A 20,394-nucleotide genomic window follows, 5' to 3' on the forward strand; every position below is an offset into this window, starting at 1 on the left:
TGTAACTTGTTTGTCCAAACTCGCATTTGAGTATAATCGTCGCACACATGTTTGACACTGCAACTCTTTTTTTCTTTTAAGGGAGAATTTATCTCTAAGGTGGGTTTTAACAAAAATGTACAAAGTTTTATAAGGAAAGGAAAATGAGCAAAAAAGAAAAAAAGAAAAAAAAAGAAAGAGAAATGAATGAAGTGCATTGTATAATTTGAAGCCACATGCTTTTTTTTTATGTCCAATAACTAAAACAATTCATCTATTTTAACAGGACTACAACGCAACTTTAGGTAATTAACAATGGCAAGGTCTTTTAGTCAAAGAATAGAAGACATGATTTGTCGTAAGAATTAAACGTATTTCTTTTTCCCTGAATATATCCATTATTTTATGGATTGCCCGATTAGTCTGATTTAAATACTGTCCTATTATAAGAAATATTCTTCCAAGATCATTTATCATATTCCAAAAATCGGATTAAAGCGAACAAAATTTTTATTAATTGAATCAATGATTGAATTAGAAAAATTATTGATTCAATTAATAAAAATAATCATCGGCGTATGCAAGAGTTAACAAGGTGAAATTAATTCATAGAAATAAAATCTAGCGAGTGACACCGACAAGTTTATTTTTATTGGATCGTTAATATGTGAATAGATACAGCTTTTCGGCCTAACTCGTGGGGCTAGCCACTTGGGCCACAAATAATCACCAGCCACATGCATGCTGCACCTGCTGGTCTAAACGTGTTTGACCATTAGGTGCATTAAATAATTTATTTAACCTAAATAATAAGATTTTCCATTTTTAAGTTTTCATATGATTAACCTCGGAATTATGGACATGTGTACCAAGATCACTATAAATTTTTGTAGCGGCGTATGAAAAGCCCTTGCCTTGAATTAGACTAGAATAATCTTCCTTCCTCGTGAGTTTTTCATAAAAAAATTCATGTAAATTCTATTCTGGTGTTACTTTTTGTAACCTGAATAAAAGTGGGGCAATCATGTGCATAGCAGATACACGATAGTTTAATTTCTTGCAATTCTAAATAGGGGCCAAAGTAATTTATATTGTTTGCCACTAATAAAAACATAAAAGACTCGGAATAGATTTTGTTTGAAATAAAAAAATTCAAATTTACATTACAAATTCTGCAACCAAGGAATGTATATAATAACAAAATCGACCATAACGTAAATATATACCATACAAGATATAGATTTTTCACGAAGTGTTTGATATTACAAATGACTTGACTTCTGCACAACAACAAAGAAAAGCTATAAAGAATCCACACACTGCCACACAGTTCAAAATTATTGCATACCAATAACTTTAAGAACCCTTATTAACTTACCACTTTCAAAGGGATTGGCACAAGAATATCATATGCTAATAAATATAATCTAACTTAAGATGTAGCCTTGGAAGATGGGTTGAAAGGAACCTGCTCAGCACATGTAAGGATATCGTGGGAACCAGCTTCTTCTCGACCAACACCCAGAAGGTCAAGATAATATAGGTAATGGGAAACGATATTGTTCATTGAGTCAATATCACCTTGTCCACAAACACCATCTCCATAGAGAATGTTCATTGTGGTGCCAAAACCAGGAACCCGATGCTCCAGAGTGTCATTCTTGGTAGGCTTCCAGTTGCCAACAAAGGCATCATGGGCAGAGGGTTGTGACTTTTTGATTGGTGTCATCCATCTCCAAATTGCAGCCTGGAAAGCAAGGGTTGCATTCTGCTCTATGTATTCTGGATGGCTCAATAGATCAACATCCAAACCTTCTCCAGTGGCGCCATAGTTGTAGTTCCTATATTGAAGTAACCAGTAAGTACAACCTCCACATTCAACAAGCACAATGATGTACATATATTTAAAGGTATGTTGTGATAGACACACACACATAAGTGCAGCCTACCATGCTATCCTATTCGAATGTCTTATTGCCTATTCTATATTTCAAGAAAACCCGCTTCAATTAAATATATTATCATGAAAATGTGCATGAAATACTAGTTTAAATATTCAAAGCAGTTTCATCTATGACTAAACCCTTGGCCTTGACAGTTGAAATGCTACTTAATCTGACCACAAATTGCCATTATACTAACATGGTAAAATACTCAACCAATCTAAACCAAACAGAACGTTATATACCAGAACAATAGAAAGTCTGGGAACAGGTTTAAGTGATATAGAAAACCTCCACATGCATATATTATATTTACATTTTAAATGGTATTAATGACAGTTCCACATATCATCTACACAAACCCAGAAATCCAGCTCTCTATCTCTCTTTAATCCATCTTTTACACCATTTTTCTTTCTATTTTCCCCTTTCTTTTTCTACTTTACCGCTTGTTGCACCAGGTTCTGTCTCATTTACTCTGATCTTTCAAAACTTTGCAAGGCTCAGTTAACTCCTATCTTTTCACGGTTTTGATTTGAAGGATCTATAATCACCACAATGAGCTGTTCAATGATGTTTTGAATGTTTCCCAGTGGTTACATGTGTCAAATGTGTCACTTACATTTCATAGACTGTTCAAACATAACTTCTTTGTTAAACTGAGTTCGATGATCATGGTTATTCAGGTGCTTAGGATGAAATAAATGGCGAGAGCATTAGAACGTAACAACTATCCATTTTCTTGGAAGAGAGGGGATGTTGTCACTGATGAACAAATAATGTCATGCGGTGGGTTGATTAAACCTTCAATGGGTCTGATTGATTTGGTACAGACAGGTCAGGGAGAATGGGGAAATCTTAAAATGACATTGGACAAGTTTGGGATGAATAACAATCAGAGAGGTTCACGAATGAGAAAGAAACTTCTAAGATTAGCTACCTTTTGGCATCTCTATGCATGATAAAGCAATTTAGTCAAACAATGGGGATATCCAGAACAAGGAAAATATGCTTCTATCATCAGTACAGCTAAAACATATACTTACCAGTAAATAGGAATGGCTCCACGTCCATAGTAATCAGCACCAGGAGAACAGGGATATGTGAATTTGTAATAGTCATCACAGTATGACTGACTAGGACTCATTTCATGATTGTAACAAAGACCATAGGCCAAAGGTCCTCCGGTGGCCACTCCATAACCACCTGGCATAAGCATCATAAGAGCGATCAACAACACAGTTCTCCAAATCAAAGCACAATTGAATCAACCATTACACTTTGCACAAGTCCCACAACATAAATGATAAAATCTAAGTCAGATATCCCTAATGAATGAACTTCCACCAAGCATGTTTCTATCTTACAAAATAAAGATGAAGATGTCAGATGCCCATCGCCAATCATAAATCAACACAACAACTGAGTGTTCTCTCCTTTAACATAATTCACAAGCAACCATACATTTACCAAAAAAAAAAAAAAACTGATAACACATCATCTCATTGAATAATGTATGCAACAACCAAACTTAAAAAGAAGGAAACAAATCAAGGTTTACAGTACACCAATCAAATCAGACAACAATCATCAAAGTCATTCAAAGTTTCAATTTTCAAACACTAGACATTCAGATCTTCACCACTACAATTCCAAAGAATGTAATAATAACCCTATATATGAGAAAATCAATTTCACAAAATTAATCATAGAATTAACTGAGTTTTGAGACTAACAAGTGGTCTTGCTGCCGACATGTCCGAGGAATGCCGCAATCTCCATCATCTGTGTGGTCTTGTTTCCGGTGGTGCCAAAACCCAAGGGCTCATAAACCGCGGCGGCGGTGATGAAAGAGTGGTAGTCCCAGAAACCGACGGCATGAGCCACCGGCGCGTTACGCTTCGAGAAGAGATTCTCAAACTGGTAGGTTTGAAAGTAATCGGTGATTGTGAGGTTACAACAATAAATGGACCAACCCTTACATTCCCAACCCTTGTCACAGTACTTCTTCCCATGCTTATACTTCACCAGCGTCTTCGTGTCAGAATCATCACCCTTCACACTCACCACCGTAGCAGAAAACACAACCAACGCAACAAGAAGAACAACAACGCTTCTTTTCACCATCTCCATCTCTGATCTCTCTTTTCTGATTTCAAAGAGAGAAAGAGAGAGAGAGAGAGAATGAAATATATGTGTTTGTTAGATGGAAGGTTCTTTTCCAATGGTGTAATGTGGGTTGTTTCTACTACTACTACATGTGATTATATCTCGAACATGTTTAAGAATGATCGACGGTGCGTAGGAACAAAGCGTTCGATGTTTAAGTGAGAACAGGCTGGCTTTGAGGCAAGGAACCACTGTTCTCCACCGACAACTAAGGTTGGACGAGTGAAATGTCCTTATTGTCCTTCCTTGTTGTTTTGTTCGGTTCGGTTCGTGGGTCTATTCTAACGTGAATATGAAAATAAAATTGTGACCCGAAAAAATAAGAAATGGATCTTCTAATATGTAATTTAACATGATTATGTTATGTGGGAGAATCTAAATTATTAATAATTAAATTAATGGTGATGATTGTGTAACTTCCTATCGTTATATTTGTTCTCTCTCTTTCTTTATCACCATTAACTCACCCATCACTTATGTATGGTTACAATTATCTTACATAACATGATCATGTTAATTAGCATGTGAGAGAATTTAGTCCCCCAAAAGAATATAACTATGGAAAGAATCAAGAAAAAAGGAAGTTGTTGTAAACGAACAATAACACAACATCAAAAGAGAAAAACATTAAATAACAGCAACCGACAGAAACTCATTAACGGACCAAGTGACCAACTACTGATAATTGTACTCAATACCCCCACAAAACAATAAACAAATAAGTTCCCTCCACAAACTTAAATTATATAAAATCGATGTCAAATTCTAAATTACTCACATTAACTTTATGTTTTTGATAAATTATTTTTTGGAATTTTAAATTTTATAACTTACTTGCTTGAATTTTAAGCACTATTATTAAACCCGACTCAAATTGGTCGGATCGAACTGTAAACCAATGAATTGGTGAAAAAATCAGTTCGAGGGAGAAAATTGATCGACTTAGCTAGTTTTTGGCAAAAATCAATGATCTGTCCGATTTTCTTTGAATCAATTGAATTGGTAGATCGTGCATTTTTTCTTTTTTTGAAAAAGACAAAAACAAAACACATATACATGTATGTTTAAGTATTTGAATATTTTTACAAAATTTTGAACACAAAATATAAATTTGTATATATTTCTCCGGATCAATTGGTTTAACTAATGACTTAGTAAATCGGTACCCTGATCGAGTTGATAGGTCAGGTTTAATTCCATCAATTTTAAGTACTTAATAATTAATCCACAACTTTTTATATTTTTTTACATTATTAATATCAAGCATAACATTGTTCTCTCTTTTTTTAAAAAATTTAACCAAATATTTGTTATCATTAAGAAATAAGTTGTATAGATTTTTTTTTATATACAACAGGAAACAAAAACAACACACAACAGCTAACAACAGACCAATTTGGAGATAATAATCCCCATTTGGTCTCTCAAAATAAAATTCAAACACTCTAATGGAAGGTTCTCAGAATAATTGAGTCTATACAAAATTAACAGATCAGGTTAGATTTAAAATATTTTACATAGACCTAATCTCTTTTAAAGCAAAATCTAACCCAACCTATTTATACCTCAATTTGCAAGATTACTTTTCAATATGTCAAAATACTCTAGTGTAACAATCGATAAAAATATGTCAAAGTGTACAATTCTTCTTGTGTTGTTATTTAATGTACAAACGTAACTTTGATTATAGTGTCATATTGTTTAACATTGCTAGTTTGTTTAGAAAATAAGATAAAATTATTTTTCTTTTAATATAGAATGCTAATATTGGAGAAAAGTGAGGGAAAAGGGAAATTACATTAAAGTTATTTTATAGCTATATGACAAAGGATATCATCCAACTAATTTACGTGTCAGTTGAGATTAGGTATCTTCTTATCACGTTTTTAAGACACTTCTCATATTGATCTCTAGTCATTAGAATCAATACAATCAAATCAAACATATTAAGGATTGTTTATTAAACTATTAAATCTTTATTAGAAGCCAATGGCTGTTTTTATCCAAAAAAAATTACAAAGTCAATCCCATTTAGCTAGCTTTCTTTCACTTTTCAATTTTGATAGAACAATTTATAGAAAGAAAAACTCAATCAAGTTTAAAATGGAAGACTTCATATTGAAGAAACGAAAAAAGTAATGAGGCTTAGAGGCAATATCAAGAACCAAGCAAAACAAAGACTAAGAGATTACAAGCATCCATGAATTTTCATTTTGTGCACTTATATGTGAACTCCTCCTACATGCATCGTTATCAATCATCACCTTTAATCATCATTAATCTACAATTAGAAGAAGAGAATTGGAATGGCAACATTCCCTCAAGTGTTTGAACCACATTTTGAGGAGGGATCATTAATGAGAGGTTGGTGAGTTTGGGTAGCCATGGCCAATTCAAATTGCTTGAATGAAATTGGAGAGAAAGACAATAATTCAGGTGCCTTCAGATTGTCCCAACCATTGACATTATTTGTGGTAGTTGACCCATCAAGTCCAATATGTGTTACATGCTTCACATTTGTTGGATATCCAATTTCCATCTCAGGTTCCATCTCCTCAGTATCCTTTTTGTAAACTAAATTGAAGTGACAAGAATATTCAACATATTACAAAGAGATGCAATAAAATGGATATAAACAAGGGGAATTGAAATAAGTGGGCAAATTGTCCTAAATATGCTATGCAAATTTTGTCAGAAAATCAAACCTTAAATATGGCTCTGGTTCAGGCCGTTTGTGTTAAGAAAATCCTTATCTTAAATACATCTCGAATTACTTGTTTAAAGATATGATTAAATACTGATTAATAACCAATTTTCTTTTTTAAATAAATTATTCAAAGATTGAGTTCAAAATCAAATGTATTGTACTTTGTAAAATTAAACATGAATTTTTTTCAAATTTTGAAATTGATCAGAGATTGAGTTAATGTCAATTTAATAATTTTAAGTGTTTCCATACAAAATACTTTTAAATTTTCTTCATCTATAACATCATGTACAAAATAATAGGTGAAAAATAAATAAATATGATTATGGTATGAAATAAATAAAATACAGTGATTCTAAAAATAATCAACAAATTAAATATATAATATGTTAGCTCATTTTATTTAAAAATTCGAAAATCAAGTATAGTAATTAGACTTACTTTTTTGAAATTATCAAATAATATATCTAAATAGTATAAATTAAATTAGAATAAAATCAAATCTTGATAAATTAATTATATATTCATCAAAAAGCAACCTACGGAGTCACGCAAATCATTACTCCTTCACTGGGATTTGATCAACCTTTATTCAAGTATAATACAAAGTTATTGTGATTAGGATGAAACTTAATTTGATCAAACATTTCGAATGCCAGATAGTAAAAATAAAAATAAAAAATAAAATCAATCAATGTGCAAGAAATACTGAGCAGCTTGGATTTGGACACAAAAATTAATTGCTATGATTTTGTACATTAATACAGTTTCATGCTAGACAGCTGCCCAAAATCGTTTTTTTTTTTTTTATTTTATATAATGGTGGCATTGAAATTTAAATTTATAATCTCATATATACAAACAATCCCAACCCGTTAATACTATATCAATTCTAATGACTTGGCCAAAATTATTTTTAATTAATGGATACAATACGACAAAAGAAAAAAACTATACTGTGGTAATTTAAAATATAAAACGTTGAGACTAGAAAAGTGGTAACTAAGGGGAAAAGAAAAGTCCTTTACAGATGAATGCATGTGACAAAGATCAAATTCAGCCTTCAAATTACATACCATACCTCTAACCTGTCTCCTAGGTTGCCTACTTGCCTCTATATTTCAGCTATATATATGTTCCAATTTTTTTTTTTTTTTTTTTTTTTGGGGTAAACTATATATTCCATTTTCTTATCGTACAGGTCCATTAGGCATTAGCTACAAGGGTCATTTGATAAAAGAGAAATTAGTGCAGCACAGCTCATTTATCAAAAAATAGTCATATTGCATATAAATACAAGAAAGATCCAAGAAAAAAAAAATCACTTTGGTCTAGTGGCGAGGGATTTACATAGTTTATATTAAGTTATGTATTCCATTCTTACGTATATAAAAAAAAAACTACATATCAAAAGAAAAAAAAATTCAACCACCAAAAAAAACAAAAGACAAAAAATGCATCTACCATAAACTATATGCATTTAAAAAATAATTTATATGTAACTTTGATTCTCTGTCGGGCATATTGGAAATTGAAATTCAATGTACGAACAATAATAACTAATAACAGACAAAAGTAAAAAAACAAATAAAAATTCATAATTAAATCCACTCACAAAATAATCGAGATAAACTCTTGATGCCCCTGATTAATCGCTGTATGCCAGCAGCTACGTTAGGCTTTGGTAGAACCAGAAACCTCGAAGGCTTGCTTCTCTTCATAACTGATCTATCTTCGCCTTCTTGTCTTCCTTGCATAACAAATATCTCAAATTTCAGATATCATTCCATTCACCTATAAGCAAGAAAAAATGAATAGAGAGAGATAAACTCATGACATAGAGAAGAGAGACTAGCTACTTGAAGCAATAGGGCCTTTGGAATCTTCTTTTGGTCCTTTGGGTGCACCTAATTCCACACTTGAATGGGAAGCACATCTTAAAGAGAATGGACGAACTACGAATCTTTCCATACGTTTTCTCATTTTTCTTCCTAATAAACCCAAGTTTGAGGTGTAGTAACTTGTAATGTTTGAGACTTGAGAGCATAGCCTAGCTATGAATAGGGTTATATTGAGGTTCCTATTTGTCTTAATGGGCAAGCTAGAATGATTTACGTGGGGAAAGAAATTATTTTCAATCCAAGTTTGGTATGTGAGATAAAGAGTATATATAAATCATAATGGAGTGGGTGTGTTAAGAGTGGGTAGTTGGTTAAACTGTGCAACTCAACCTGCTTTAGGATTTGTACAAAAATAAAAAAAATAAAAATAAAAATAAATAAAATACACATGATTTTAAGATTGCCAGGCTAATAAGTAGGGTTAGTATTGAGTTCTAATACCAACTTTTGTTCCTCTACAAGCTCCCAAATAATAATCACCAGATTCCAAAGTGGGCTCCTGCTGACTTGCATCACTTGTATACTAAGGCATTCTTTTGCAGATTTTTCACATCTTTACATGATCAAGTTTTTGTTTCTCCACTTTTAATTTTGTCATTTTGAACTTTTTTATTTAACTTAATTTGAGCCTATGATTGAGACTTGCTTAATTTATATGTATGTCAATCAACATCATAGAGTGAATCACAAGGGAGTACTGCAAATAGTATTCAGCCACGTGCCCGAGTTTTTTTTCTTTCCATTTTTGGTTTGGAACAAATTATTATTATTATTTTTTAAACTTCAAGTTGGGTAGCAGAAGATACTTTCATGGGTCAAAGTCTCAAAGGCAATTCCAGTGATGGGTTTTGACTCTACTGGTTTTGTGTGAGGATAAAAGTTTCCACGACAAGAAAATTGTGTAAGTAAAAATAAAAGAACCTAAGTTTCATCTTCACATACTGTTGCGAAAAATTGGCAAGTGTACCGATCGTAACACCATGTAATAAAAAGTGAGTAGAGTATCGTCTTCACAGGGATTGGGTCGAATATCAATTAATTATTCCTTTTAAGAATGGAAGAACAAGAGTTGATTTGAAAGTAATAGTGTTTGTAACAATTGTGAATTATTCAATAATTTATGAACAATTCAAGAGAAGTTGAAAACTTAAAGCAAAAGGGGTTGAGATTTGAGAAAATATTGTAAGAAAACTATTGCAGTAAAGAACGCCAACACCTTTCCGATCCCCACCTTTAATAATGATTAATATTTATGTTTAATTACCCAATTGATCAAACAATTCACCATCTATAATTAATTAGTTAAGCCCTAATCTCTTAATGATTTTAACCTTATTAACCCTATTGGAATCATAATCCCTTAGAAATCCCTTTTCAAGTTAATCTTTATGCCCAGTGAATTTTCACATTTGCAGTTCATATAGCCTATCCTTAGTGCATACATGAACAGTTATCTTACCCTTTGTCAGGAATTAGAATCCCAATATTCCTATTGTAAACCCTAACCCTCGCAATCCTAATAGAGTCGCGAATTCTAAAAGAATTATGGGATGAAGAACAGAGTAAAATAAATTCAATTGAATAATTAACCATAAACTTAACCAAAATACAAGGGGTTCACATCAAGGGTTGTGACCCTTACCACAATATAATAAAAAAACTAGCCAGACATATTCATGTTTGACAATTTAAATAATGAGAAAGAGTTCATGAAAATGTAAAACCGGAAGAAGAAGAAGAAGTCTTGAATCTTCAGTCACCGAGAGCTTCCTCTCCAATTTCTCCTTTCCAAAAGATGATTTTCTTTTAGAGTTTATGCTTCCTTTATATAGCCAGCTACTCAATCAGGTCATAATCATTACATTAATTCTGATTAAATTTCCATTTTCCTCATAATTCCACCAATCAATGTCATGATTCTCTAATTAATTCTGATTAAATTTCCATTTTTCTCATAATTCCACCAATTAATCAGGTCATAATCCTCTCGTTAATTTGATTAAATTTTTATTTTCATCAAACTCCACAAATCAAGGAATGCATTCATGATGCCCGCACGATCAGTGCCAAATTCGCGACTCCACAAATCAAGGATTGCATTCATGACGCCTGCACGATCAGCGCCAAATTCGCGCGGATCGCGCCATTTTCGCGCGTTTTAAGCGAGACTATGCAATTTCAACTTCTCTCTTTCACTTCTTTTTGGTGTTTCCTGCTATCAAAATGCATAAATTGAGCAAGAGAATGATTGAGAAGGAATAATCAATATTTCTTGCATTTATGAGCTTATTTTCACATATTTATGATTAATTCCTTACTTCTTTTACTTAGAAATCACCATATGTTAGACGCATATCACATGCCATTTTTTAAAGGAGATTAAATATTTTTATTCCTGATCTGTCTTATATTTTGGATTAGTTTCATAACTGGCTCAACGAGTCAAAATTTGTAAAAATATTCAGAGAGCCATCTCGCCTCAAAAAAATAATTAGAATTAATTTCAATTTTTTTTTCCAGGATTAGATTATATACTATTTTTATATTTTGGGAAATATGTAGAATTAAATCTTTTTAATGAATAATTTTTTGAAAAGCATTTTTAGGTAAACATATCACTTTAGCCTGTAAGGAGTATGAAAATTTTGACAGATGTTCGTGAAGCGATAGAATTTCTTCGGAATCTTAAAAATCAAAATTTTCATTGATGGGTGCATTGAAAGGTAAGATAAATTACTATGAAAAAATTACACATCACCACAAGACAGGAAAGTATTCAAAATATTTTTAAGTGCATGCTAAGAGAGCCACTCCACAATAAGATAGTTTTTTTTTTTTTTTTTTTTTTTGAAAATATTCTATCAGTTGATCGCTTTGCAACTAGTCCGATGTAGCGCGGGTCCGGGATTAAGATTTTAAATCCCTCCTAAAGATGATATTGGGAGGAATTTTTATTTTTTTGGATATTGAGTTAATAAAATTTATCTTTAAATATATTATGTTACAAAGACATCTATTTAATATTTACTGAAATTTAGACAATGCAAGAAAAAATAAGATACATATATATATTTTTTTGAAGTGATAAAACTCGAGAAAATAAAAATGATATAATTCAAATTATCATAATATGGCCTATTTGAACACAAATTGAATCAGCAATTTAGTAACCTAAAACAATTTGACCCCAACCCATCCTTACCCAAAAATAGCTTGACCTATAATAAGCTGGCCTAATAGGTTGAGCTGGAATTAATTAAATAACATGGACATCAAGAGCGATCATAGGAGTGAACCTCTAAAATATTCTATCAAAATCTTAATTTCTTTTTTAAGTTTTTACATTTGTAACATATACAAACATATCTTCCCACCTAGAATGTTAATTATCTATATTATTATCATATATAGAGGATTTTCACTTGTATGTTAATCCAATTAATGTTAAACAATCCTAAAAAGAATCCCCCCTCCCCCTAAATATAAAGATAATTGATTATGAACCATCAAAATTAAATCAATCCTAATAATTAAAACTTTTTTTTTCTTTCAGAAATGGATTAGTGCAAATCTCTGATTCTTCGTTTATTTTTTTTGGAAACCAAATCTCTGATTCTTTGATTGCTATATAATGCCAGAGGTGGTCCTATATTATCACCTTATAGTGGATCAGACACAAATCGTACATTATTTTGATTTGCTCATGAAATATTATGTTTGGAATGGCAACATTATGGTTTTGGCTCATTCATATGCTTTCATTCCTTTCTCAAACTTTCCATTCTTATTCAGTTCTTCCTTTTTAAGGAAAAGAGAATATTCATTAGTATTTTCAAAAATTAATATCTTTCCCTTTTTTCTTTCCATATCATTCCTTTAATGACGCTCTCAATTAACACTCACAATTTGCATTATACAATTTTTCTCTATCTCTCCCTCTTCCAATAACATCAAGAGAAACACATACTCTTCTATTGACTCTCAAAAGGCCAAACAGAGAAGATGGGCAAGCCTCCATTGAGGAAGTACTTTAATCCTCTATGGTTTGTGTTTCTCACTGCCTTTGTTTTCTGTGTGTCATTTCTTTTCTTAGATTATTACTTGACTTTAACTGATCGTAGGATCACAATTTTACTTCTCAACACCAATGATGCAAAACATTCACAGTTGTCTAAACCCTCTAGTTTTTCTGTCGATTTTAGTGAAACTAATGGTTGTCCAATAAAAACTAGTCACTATACCAATCAAAATAATGTAACAGATAGAGCCTCCAATATACCAAGGTGCGTTGACAATGTTGAACTTGTTACAAAGGTGCACACAAACAATTTGGATCCTTGTTCAGGCAAATATATCTATGTTTATGATCTTCCTAGCAGGTTCAATGAGGATTTGTTGAAGGGTTGTCACTCTCTATCAAAGTGGGTTGATATGTGCCCTTACATGTCTAACTTAGGCCTTGGCCCTAAGGTTATTGAGAAATCAAATGAAGAGGTGCTTTTGAATGGAAGTTGGTATGCAACTAACCAATTTTCACTTGAAGTTATTTTCCATAACACAATGAAGCACTACAAGTGCTTAACCAATGATTCTTCATTGGCCTCTGCTATATATGTACCCTACTATGCTGGCCTTGATGTGGGTCAATACCTTTGGGGTTTTAATGTTTCTACAAGAGATGCTTCACCAAAAGAACTAGTGAAATGGCTGGCACAACAACCTGAATGGAAAAGAATGTTGGGTAGAGATCATTTCATTGTTGGGGGGAGGATTGGTTCGGATTTCAGGAGAATGACAGACACAGAAAAAAAGCATGATTGGGGCACAAAGCTTATGTTCTTACCAGAAGCAAGCAACATGTCAATGTTGCTAATTGAATCGGTTGCTTCATATGATAATGATTTTCCAATTCCATATCCAACTTACTTTCATCCTTCTAAGGATATGGAGATTTTTCAGTGGCAGCAAAGAATGAGAATAGTGAAAAGGCCTTACTTGTTTTCATTCGCAGGTGCTCCAAGGCCTAGTTCATCTTCCTCCATGAGAAATGATATAATCAAACATTGCCAATCCTCTAGGAGTTGCAATTTTCTAGGCTGTTTTGATGGTAATTGTGATGATCCTGTGCATGTTATGAAGGTGTTTCAGAGTTCAGTTTTCTGTTTACAGCCTCCAGGGGATTCATTCACAAGAAGATCAACTTTTGACTCAATTTTAGCAGGTTGCATTCCTGTTTTCTTTGATCCACGTTCAGCATATGATCAATATTTGTGGCATTTTCCCGAAAATGGTTCTAGCTACTCTGTGTACATACCAGAAAGTGATGTCAAAGGGAAGAGAGTAATGATCAATGAGACATTGTCTATGGTTTCAGAAAGTGAAGTGTTGGCAATGAGAGAGGAAGTTATAAAGCTTATTCCAAGAATAATATATCGTGATCCAAGTTCTAGTTTAGAGACCATTGAAGATGCATTTGATATAGCAGTTAAAGGAATTCTTGGGAGAATAGAGGCATTAAGAAGGGATATTACAAATGTCAAGTATTCTGCGGCTGCTTTTGTAAAACTGAACAATACCAATTCTTACAATGCGGGAGACAAGGGGTGCTGAGTGAGTTTTTTTTCTTTCCAAATTCAATCATCAAAGTGACATGAGATTTTAAAGTTAACTTAGAACTTTTGAAGGTCTTGCTGGAGATGTTGTTGCATTTTCAATTTTTTTTTTGTTGTTGTTGAAATGTTGCATTTTCATTTCTGTTTGATCTTGAGAGTAGGGATACCCTTTATGTATTTTGATTATTTTCTACCTGACAATGTCACAATATTTCATTGGTTTAAATTACATATAATTTATTTATTATTAGATGATTTGCCTTTGTTTATTTACACATGCACACACATATATCGTTCAAAATATAGTTATCAGTACGTACCATAAGATGCTTGATTCAATTCCATATCAAAGTAAAACGATACATATCCATGATTGCTCACATGAATGATTCTGAATTATAGAATCATGCAATTCAGTGTTGTATCCGGAATTATATCATAATTTACTATTCAAAATTCAATTCAATATTTGCGATCCCAGATTTGAAAATGGAATACATCTTTTGGTATCGATGTCAAACTTTATAGTGTCAATAGTTAATTTTTGTCAATCTAACAATTATAATTTACTGAGAATTAATAATTAATTGATAAGTGTGACCCAATAAAATATATCTGTTAAATTCATGAAATCAACGATTAAAATTTGATGTCGAACTAAGAAGTTTGACATTGGTATTAAAGTATGTGCCCCTTTGAAAATTGAAATCATTATGGAAAATCCAATCCAATCCAATTCGAAAGCGATTTAAAATTCAAATTAATACAAATTTAAAAAATCACTTAAAATTAGGGAAATAAAGATCATCAAATTAAAATTAATATGAATATGAAATACCATTTAACTTAATGCAAATTATTAAATTGGGCAAGAAAATAACTTATAACATTCAAATTACGTTGGACGTCCTTGCACAAGAAAACAAAGACTGCAAGCAAGAAAAATTATAAAACAGGAGGGGGTTGAGTTGATCCACGTTCAACTCAGTTGGTAATTTGGCGCTGTAACGCCCCGTTCTAGAACCGGTTTGTTAACATCGCATTATGATATTAAGCGCAGTTACAATCACATGGGTTCAATTAAAATCCGGATAAAATTTTCATTTTAAAACATGCCGAATTTATAATACCCAATTTCGTGATCATAACCGTATTACCTTGCAGAATCAGATAAATTAAGCTTAACATCATGTTCTTATTCCATTTTTAAACCATTAATTTACTGCCTATTTATTTCACAACTTCTACTATATTGTAGATCTCTTCATTAGCTACCCGTGGCTTCAAACCGCGCTCAAATCGGAGCACTATAGCCCAAGTTAGGACAATTTGAAGCAACACAAGAGAATGTTGGTCACAGGCCCCGCGCGCTTCAGCGCGCTACCGGGCGCTCAAGAGCGCGCTCTCGGGCGCTAAAGCCTCCACCTGGGCGCTTAAGCGCACGGAGGCAGGAAGCATCAGGTATTTCAGTGTGAATGGGCGCTTAAGCGCGCATCAGGGCGCTCAAGTGCGCAACCCTGGGCGCTTAAGCCCCACCCTGGGCGCTAAAACGCGAGGGGACAGTAAGCATCCCATCTTTCTGCAGTAGAAGGCGCTTAAGCGCGAGCCAGGGCGCTCCAGCGCGCAATCCTGGGCGCTTAAGCTCCCACTTGGGCGCTCCAGCGCGAGGAGGCCGAATGCATTGGCACTCACAAGGGCAGCAGGGCGCTTGGGCGCGCTCCTGGGCGCTTAAGCGCGCTGCCAGGGAATTCCAATTCCCACATTTTTCAAGTCCAAGCCTAGGGGAAGGTGCATCCCCATTACAAACCCCAATTGTCCATGCCCCAAAACTAAATCCTAGCACTCATCTAACCTCTCCTCATGAGATTTAGCTAGAATTTGGGCAGCATGACCTTTGTTTTCTCATCGTTTACCAATTTAAACAAATGGTACCTAATTGATTTTCAGCCCAACCCATTCAACAACTCAATACATAACAAGCATGCATATATTGAATTTCAGGTAGGCATCATTTACATTACATATCCTTTACAAATCATAGAACTTAGCTTACAAAACATTATGATCATTCCCTTGGCTCCCATCAACAAAAGGTGTAACCAAAGGCATGAGCATAGGCTAAGTTCATCCAATGAATCAAGATATACAAATGACCATGGGCTTTCAAAATAAAATCCTATACATGTCAACTACAAAAGGCATGCATAAACTCAAAGAAATGCCATATTTCATGCATAATCCAGATATGGCCACTTGCCACCAGAGGCTCCTGCAGCATCCTTACCTGAAAGGGGGTCCCCACAACACGGGGTGAGATATACGAATATATCCAGTAAACCAGGGGTCCTTGGAGCATCTCTCCACCCCACAGTTCCATATCAGTGTAATAGCAATAACAATAATAATGCAGTGAATACATATCTATGCAAAGTGCAATACATCTCCAGGAGAAATCCCTCGAGCTCTCAAGCTGTCCTAAGGAAACTCAGATGCAAATAGTCCTACTGGCCAGCTAACTACCAAGTATGATTTACGCATCGTCATGCCACGTACCAACATAGGGAAACACCATCCTATGCCACACCAAATGCATACACATACGTATAACAAAGCATTACACTATTTTATTGCATTTATATACAATATAATCACCACTACCCTTTCAGGGCTTGGTGGAACAATCAAGGGAATTACACCCAAGGTCCGAAGGCTTACCTCTAGCTTCAATTCGACCTTTGTTTTTCACCAACAGTTTCAGCAATCAACTTTTACAAATATACACCTATACAAGGGTAATGCAATTAACATATTGCATTCAAGGATAACTCATCATCATCAATCTAAGCTATCCTATTCATACCACAACACAAGGATGAACTTACCTATTTCAAGGACTAATCCATCTCCATTGCTTGCTCCAAAGGTTGGTCAATTAAGGTTGATCCAATTGCCTCAATCCTAGACAACACAAGGATACAATCAATGACCAACCCAACAATGGTTCAACAATGCAAGAAAACTCATAACCAAGTGTCATATTCTTGCAATTTTCCAAAGTATAGTCATATAACTATCTAAGCTCATTTTCACCGATTAAATGCCATTCCTAGCATTTTTTATAACATTCACTAAGTCACATCCTTCCTAGACATAGCAAATTCAACTACATTTCATCAAAATCCCAAAAACACTATTCATAAACCCTAACTCATGCAAATTTCAAGGAATCATGAGGTTCAAGGGTTAGAATCTTACCACCAATGGTCACACAACCAAGCAAGGAGCGTTCCTCAAGCTCCCATGGAGGTTGAAGCCACCAAAACTCCAAAATCTCTCCAATGGCCGAATTTTTGAGAGGCAATATCCCTCTCCACAATGCTCCCCACTCAAAACAAAGCAAGGATTATGAAAGAGGAGGAGATTTGGAGTGGTTTAGGCCTTTGAACGGATGGATTTGGTTGAGATTTGCTTTCTCTCTCTCTCTTTCCCTTTTCTTCTTCCCTCTCTTCTCCCTCTCTTCTCTTCTCCTTTCTGTTCTGCGTCGACGGGCTGGGTGGGAAAAATTGGGATTCTTTTGTGTTTTTAAGTCACTTACTTGGTTAAGTGACTTATGTGGGTATTGGTTCGTCTATCTATTCAACTCCAATAATTACCAAACTTTACCCGAAATTCTGGAATATTATCCTAGGAATATTACTATTTTTATTTTTATATTTTGGGTACTTTTGCCAGTACCCATTTATACCCCTTAATTTTCACTGAGTACACTTTTTAACTCCAAAGTGACTCAAATTCATTTAATTAAGCCTTATACTTAATTTCACTCACTAAAACATGTTTAATTAATTAATTACACTAGATTTACTAATTAATTACGTTGGGCTATTATAGGCGCTGAGTTAGTGGGGTTGGATATGTGTTCGATTCCCGCTGAATGCATTCTTGGGGAGGGGGCTGAACCTTTAGCCATCACTGTTCCCCCGCACTCCGGATTAGTCCCATAGCCGGCTCAAAGAGTCGAAACTCGTGGGGATACCGGAGGGAGCCAACTCGTCTCAAAGAGATAATTAGGGTTGGGTAACTTAAAAAAAAAAAAAAAAATTATAAAACAGAAACTTTCAACTGCAGAAGTTAAGGAAAATATAAAACAAACAAACGTATATTTTTTTAAGGGAAAAACTACTCTTATACAGTGTATATAAGAGTAGTTTTATTTTCAATAAACCTATAAAAAACGATGACATTTTTATTTTATTTTTTACCCTTTTTTTTTAAATAGTAGACTCCACCACATATTTGTCTACAACAGGAGAAATTTTCTTTCATGCAACATAAGATTAGATGAACCTGTTTTTTTAAATAAGTTTTTATTATGTTTTTGAATTCCATAGCATTCAGTGTAGGTATCACGAACAACCTTGGTTCAAACCACTTGCAAAGTTGAGACAACCAAATTCCTTTCGAAGACATCCCCTTATATGCTAATCTGTTTCTTGAAGTTCCTTCCATGTAGCCAAACCAACACCGTAACTACCACCCTTGAAACTTGATAGCTTCTGCGGACTGCAGCAGCAAAGGACTCAAATTCTGCCATTTCCTCTTATGTTAATTTGACAAACAAAGCTCCAATGTTTTGAATAAAGTTCTCACATTTTGATGGTTCCAGCTGAGATGGAGTGCATCCCTTCTTTGCAACCATTTCATTAACCCTCTCAAAGGCAAATATTCTAAAACCTGGATATAGCTAGGGAAGCAACAATAGACCATAGCATGTCATAAATCACATATATTGTGGGTTTTATAAGAGTTATGTTGTAGAAAAAGTGATTGTGTAATGTTATAGAGATTCGTTTTGCGTGCCTTAATTTTTTATTTATTTTTTTGTTTTAAAAAGTGTGGGCCCCACAAAATGTTGTGAGAGTAGGAAAGTTTATTGTGTTATGTTAAAGGATAAAATGAAAACCCATATATTATTATATGGGTTTAACCTGCAAATTTTATCTGCTACACTATGTACTTCGGAAAGTTATACTATGTACTCCTCAGAATACATAGTGTGTGACAGATAATTTTTTTTGCAACAATTGCAGAAATATTTTTTTCTTAGGTGGTGTTTGGTTGGGAGCTTTTCAGCGGATATCTATGTTTCTCAAGTATGGCTTTTAGAAACACCATGTTTGTTTCAACGTTTTTTTACCAAAAACCCATCTATCCAATTTGTCTGGATTTATGAGAAACATAGATATCCGCACTGTTTAGAAACCTAATTTGAAGGTGGGATTTTTCGGAAAACCGGTTATCTGACTTTTAATGCACTGTTGATTTCATAAAGTTACCTAATTTTTCCAATAAAGTTTTTCCTCACCAAACAATTTTTTTTTACATTTTTCTACCTATCTCACTTTATCTATCTTTCCAATCATTTCTCTATCTATCTCATTTTCCTACTATTCCAAAAAAATTTCCTGAACCAAACGCCCCCTTAATGTATATTTCAAAGGTTTCTTTAATTTTTGCTTTTTTTTCTTTTTCTTTTTGTTTGGTCACATTCTTGTGCAGTTCGATCATATAAAATTCTTTACCATAAGACTGTGTTAAGCCAAAACCCAATGTACCACAGAGCAACTCTAGTTAATATTATATGCATGAAGAGAAGGATGCAAATAAGAAAGATGCATGTTATCCTTCTTTTCAATCCATCCAACTTCAATGTTTTCATTCAATCTCTCTTTTTGTCCTGAAATTAACAGGGAAAATCAATGACCAGCTTTGATGTTAACAAGCATCATTTTACGCTAACAGGATACATCAAATGCTTTTAACGTACTCTACGTAAAAGCTTGATGTTTTCACTTCTCCCAAAAGGCCAAAATGATAGTTTGAGCACAACATCGGTTTACTCATGGTGAAAGTGATGTGTGCCAAACAAAAACTACATCATCAAACCAATGCTATCTATCATTGTGCCAAAACCTTCATTGCTTGCTTACTTCACGAACATAGTATGTCAAGAATCATCTAATTAAGGATATCAATAAAACTAAAATTTTAGCTGACAGAATTTAAACATAAGTTACATTTCA

The 20,394-nt window shown here is 33.7% G+C and overlaps 3 protein-coding genes across 3 annotated transcripts; 1 reads left to right on the forward strand and 2 right to left on the reverse strand.

Annotated features, from left to right (window-relative positions):
- Positions 1-1,160: 1,160 nt before the first annotated feature.
- On the reverse strand, positions 1,161-4,215 carry LOC133308180 (chitinase-like protein 2). The gene is made up of 3 exons (XM_061508785.1): positions 3,659-4,215; positions 2,969-3,128; positions 1,161-1,820 (listed from the first exon to the last, which is right to left on the reverse strand). The coding sequence occupies exons 1-3, from the start codon at positions 4,053-4,055 to the stop codon at positions 1,412-1,414; spliced, it is 966 nt and encodes a 321-aa protein (XP_061364769.1). The 5' UTR covers positions 4,056-4,215; the 3' UTR covers positions 1,161-1,411.
- Positions 4,216-6,411: 2,196 nt separating this feature from the next.
- On the reverse strand, positions 6,412-8,781 carry LOC133308152 (CRIB domain-containing protein RIC4-like). Its single transcript, XM_061508757.1, has 3 exons — positions 8,658-8,781; positions 8,414-8,548; positions 6,412-6,665 (listed from the first exon to the last, which is right to left on the reverse strand). Exons 1-3 carry the CDS (start codon positions 8,779-8,781, stop codon positions 6,412-6,414), a joined length of 513 nt encoding a protein of 170 aa, XP_061364741.1.
- Positions 8,782-12,701: 3,920 nt separating this feature from the next.
- Positions 12,702-20,133, forward strand: LOC133308160 (probable xyloglucan galactosyltransferase GT12). The gene is made up of 3 exons (XM_061508768.1): positions 12,702-14,239; positions 14,721-14,817; positions 20,062-20,133. Exons 1-3 carry the CDS (start codon positions 12,702-12,704, stop codon positions 20,131-20,133), a joined length of 1,707 nt encoding a protein of 568 aa, XP_061364752.1.
- Positions 20,134-20,394: the final 261 nt, after the last annotated feature.

Source organism: Gastrolobium bilobum, unplaced genomic scaffold (assembly GCF_033153095.1).
Source record: "Gastrolobium bilobum isolate Gb01-03AN ecotype WA unplaced genomic scaffold, APGP_CSIRO_Gbil_v1 utg4171, whole genome shotgun sequence".
NCBI classification, from domain to species: Eukaryota; Viridiplantae; Streptophyta; class Magnoliopsida; order Fabales; family Fabaceae; genus Gastrolobium; species Gastrolobium bilobum.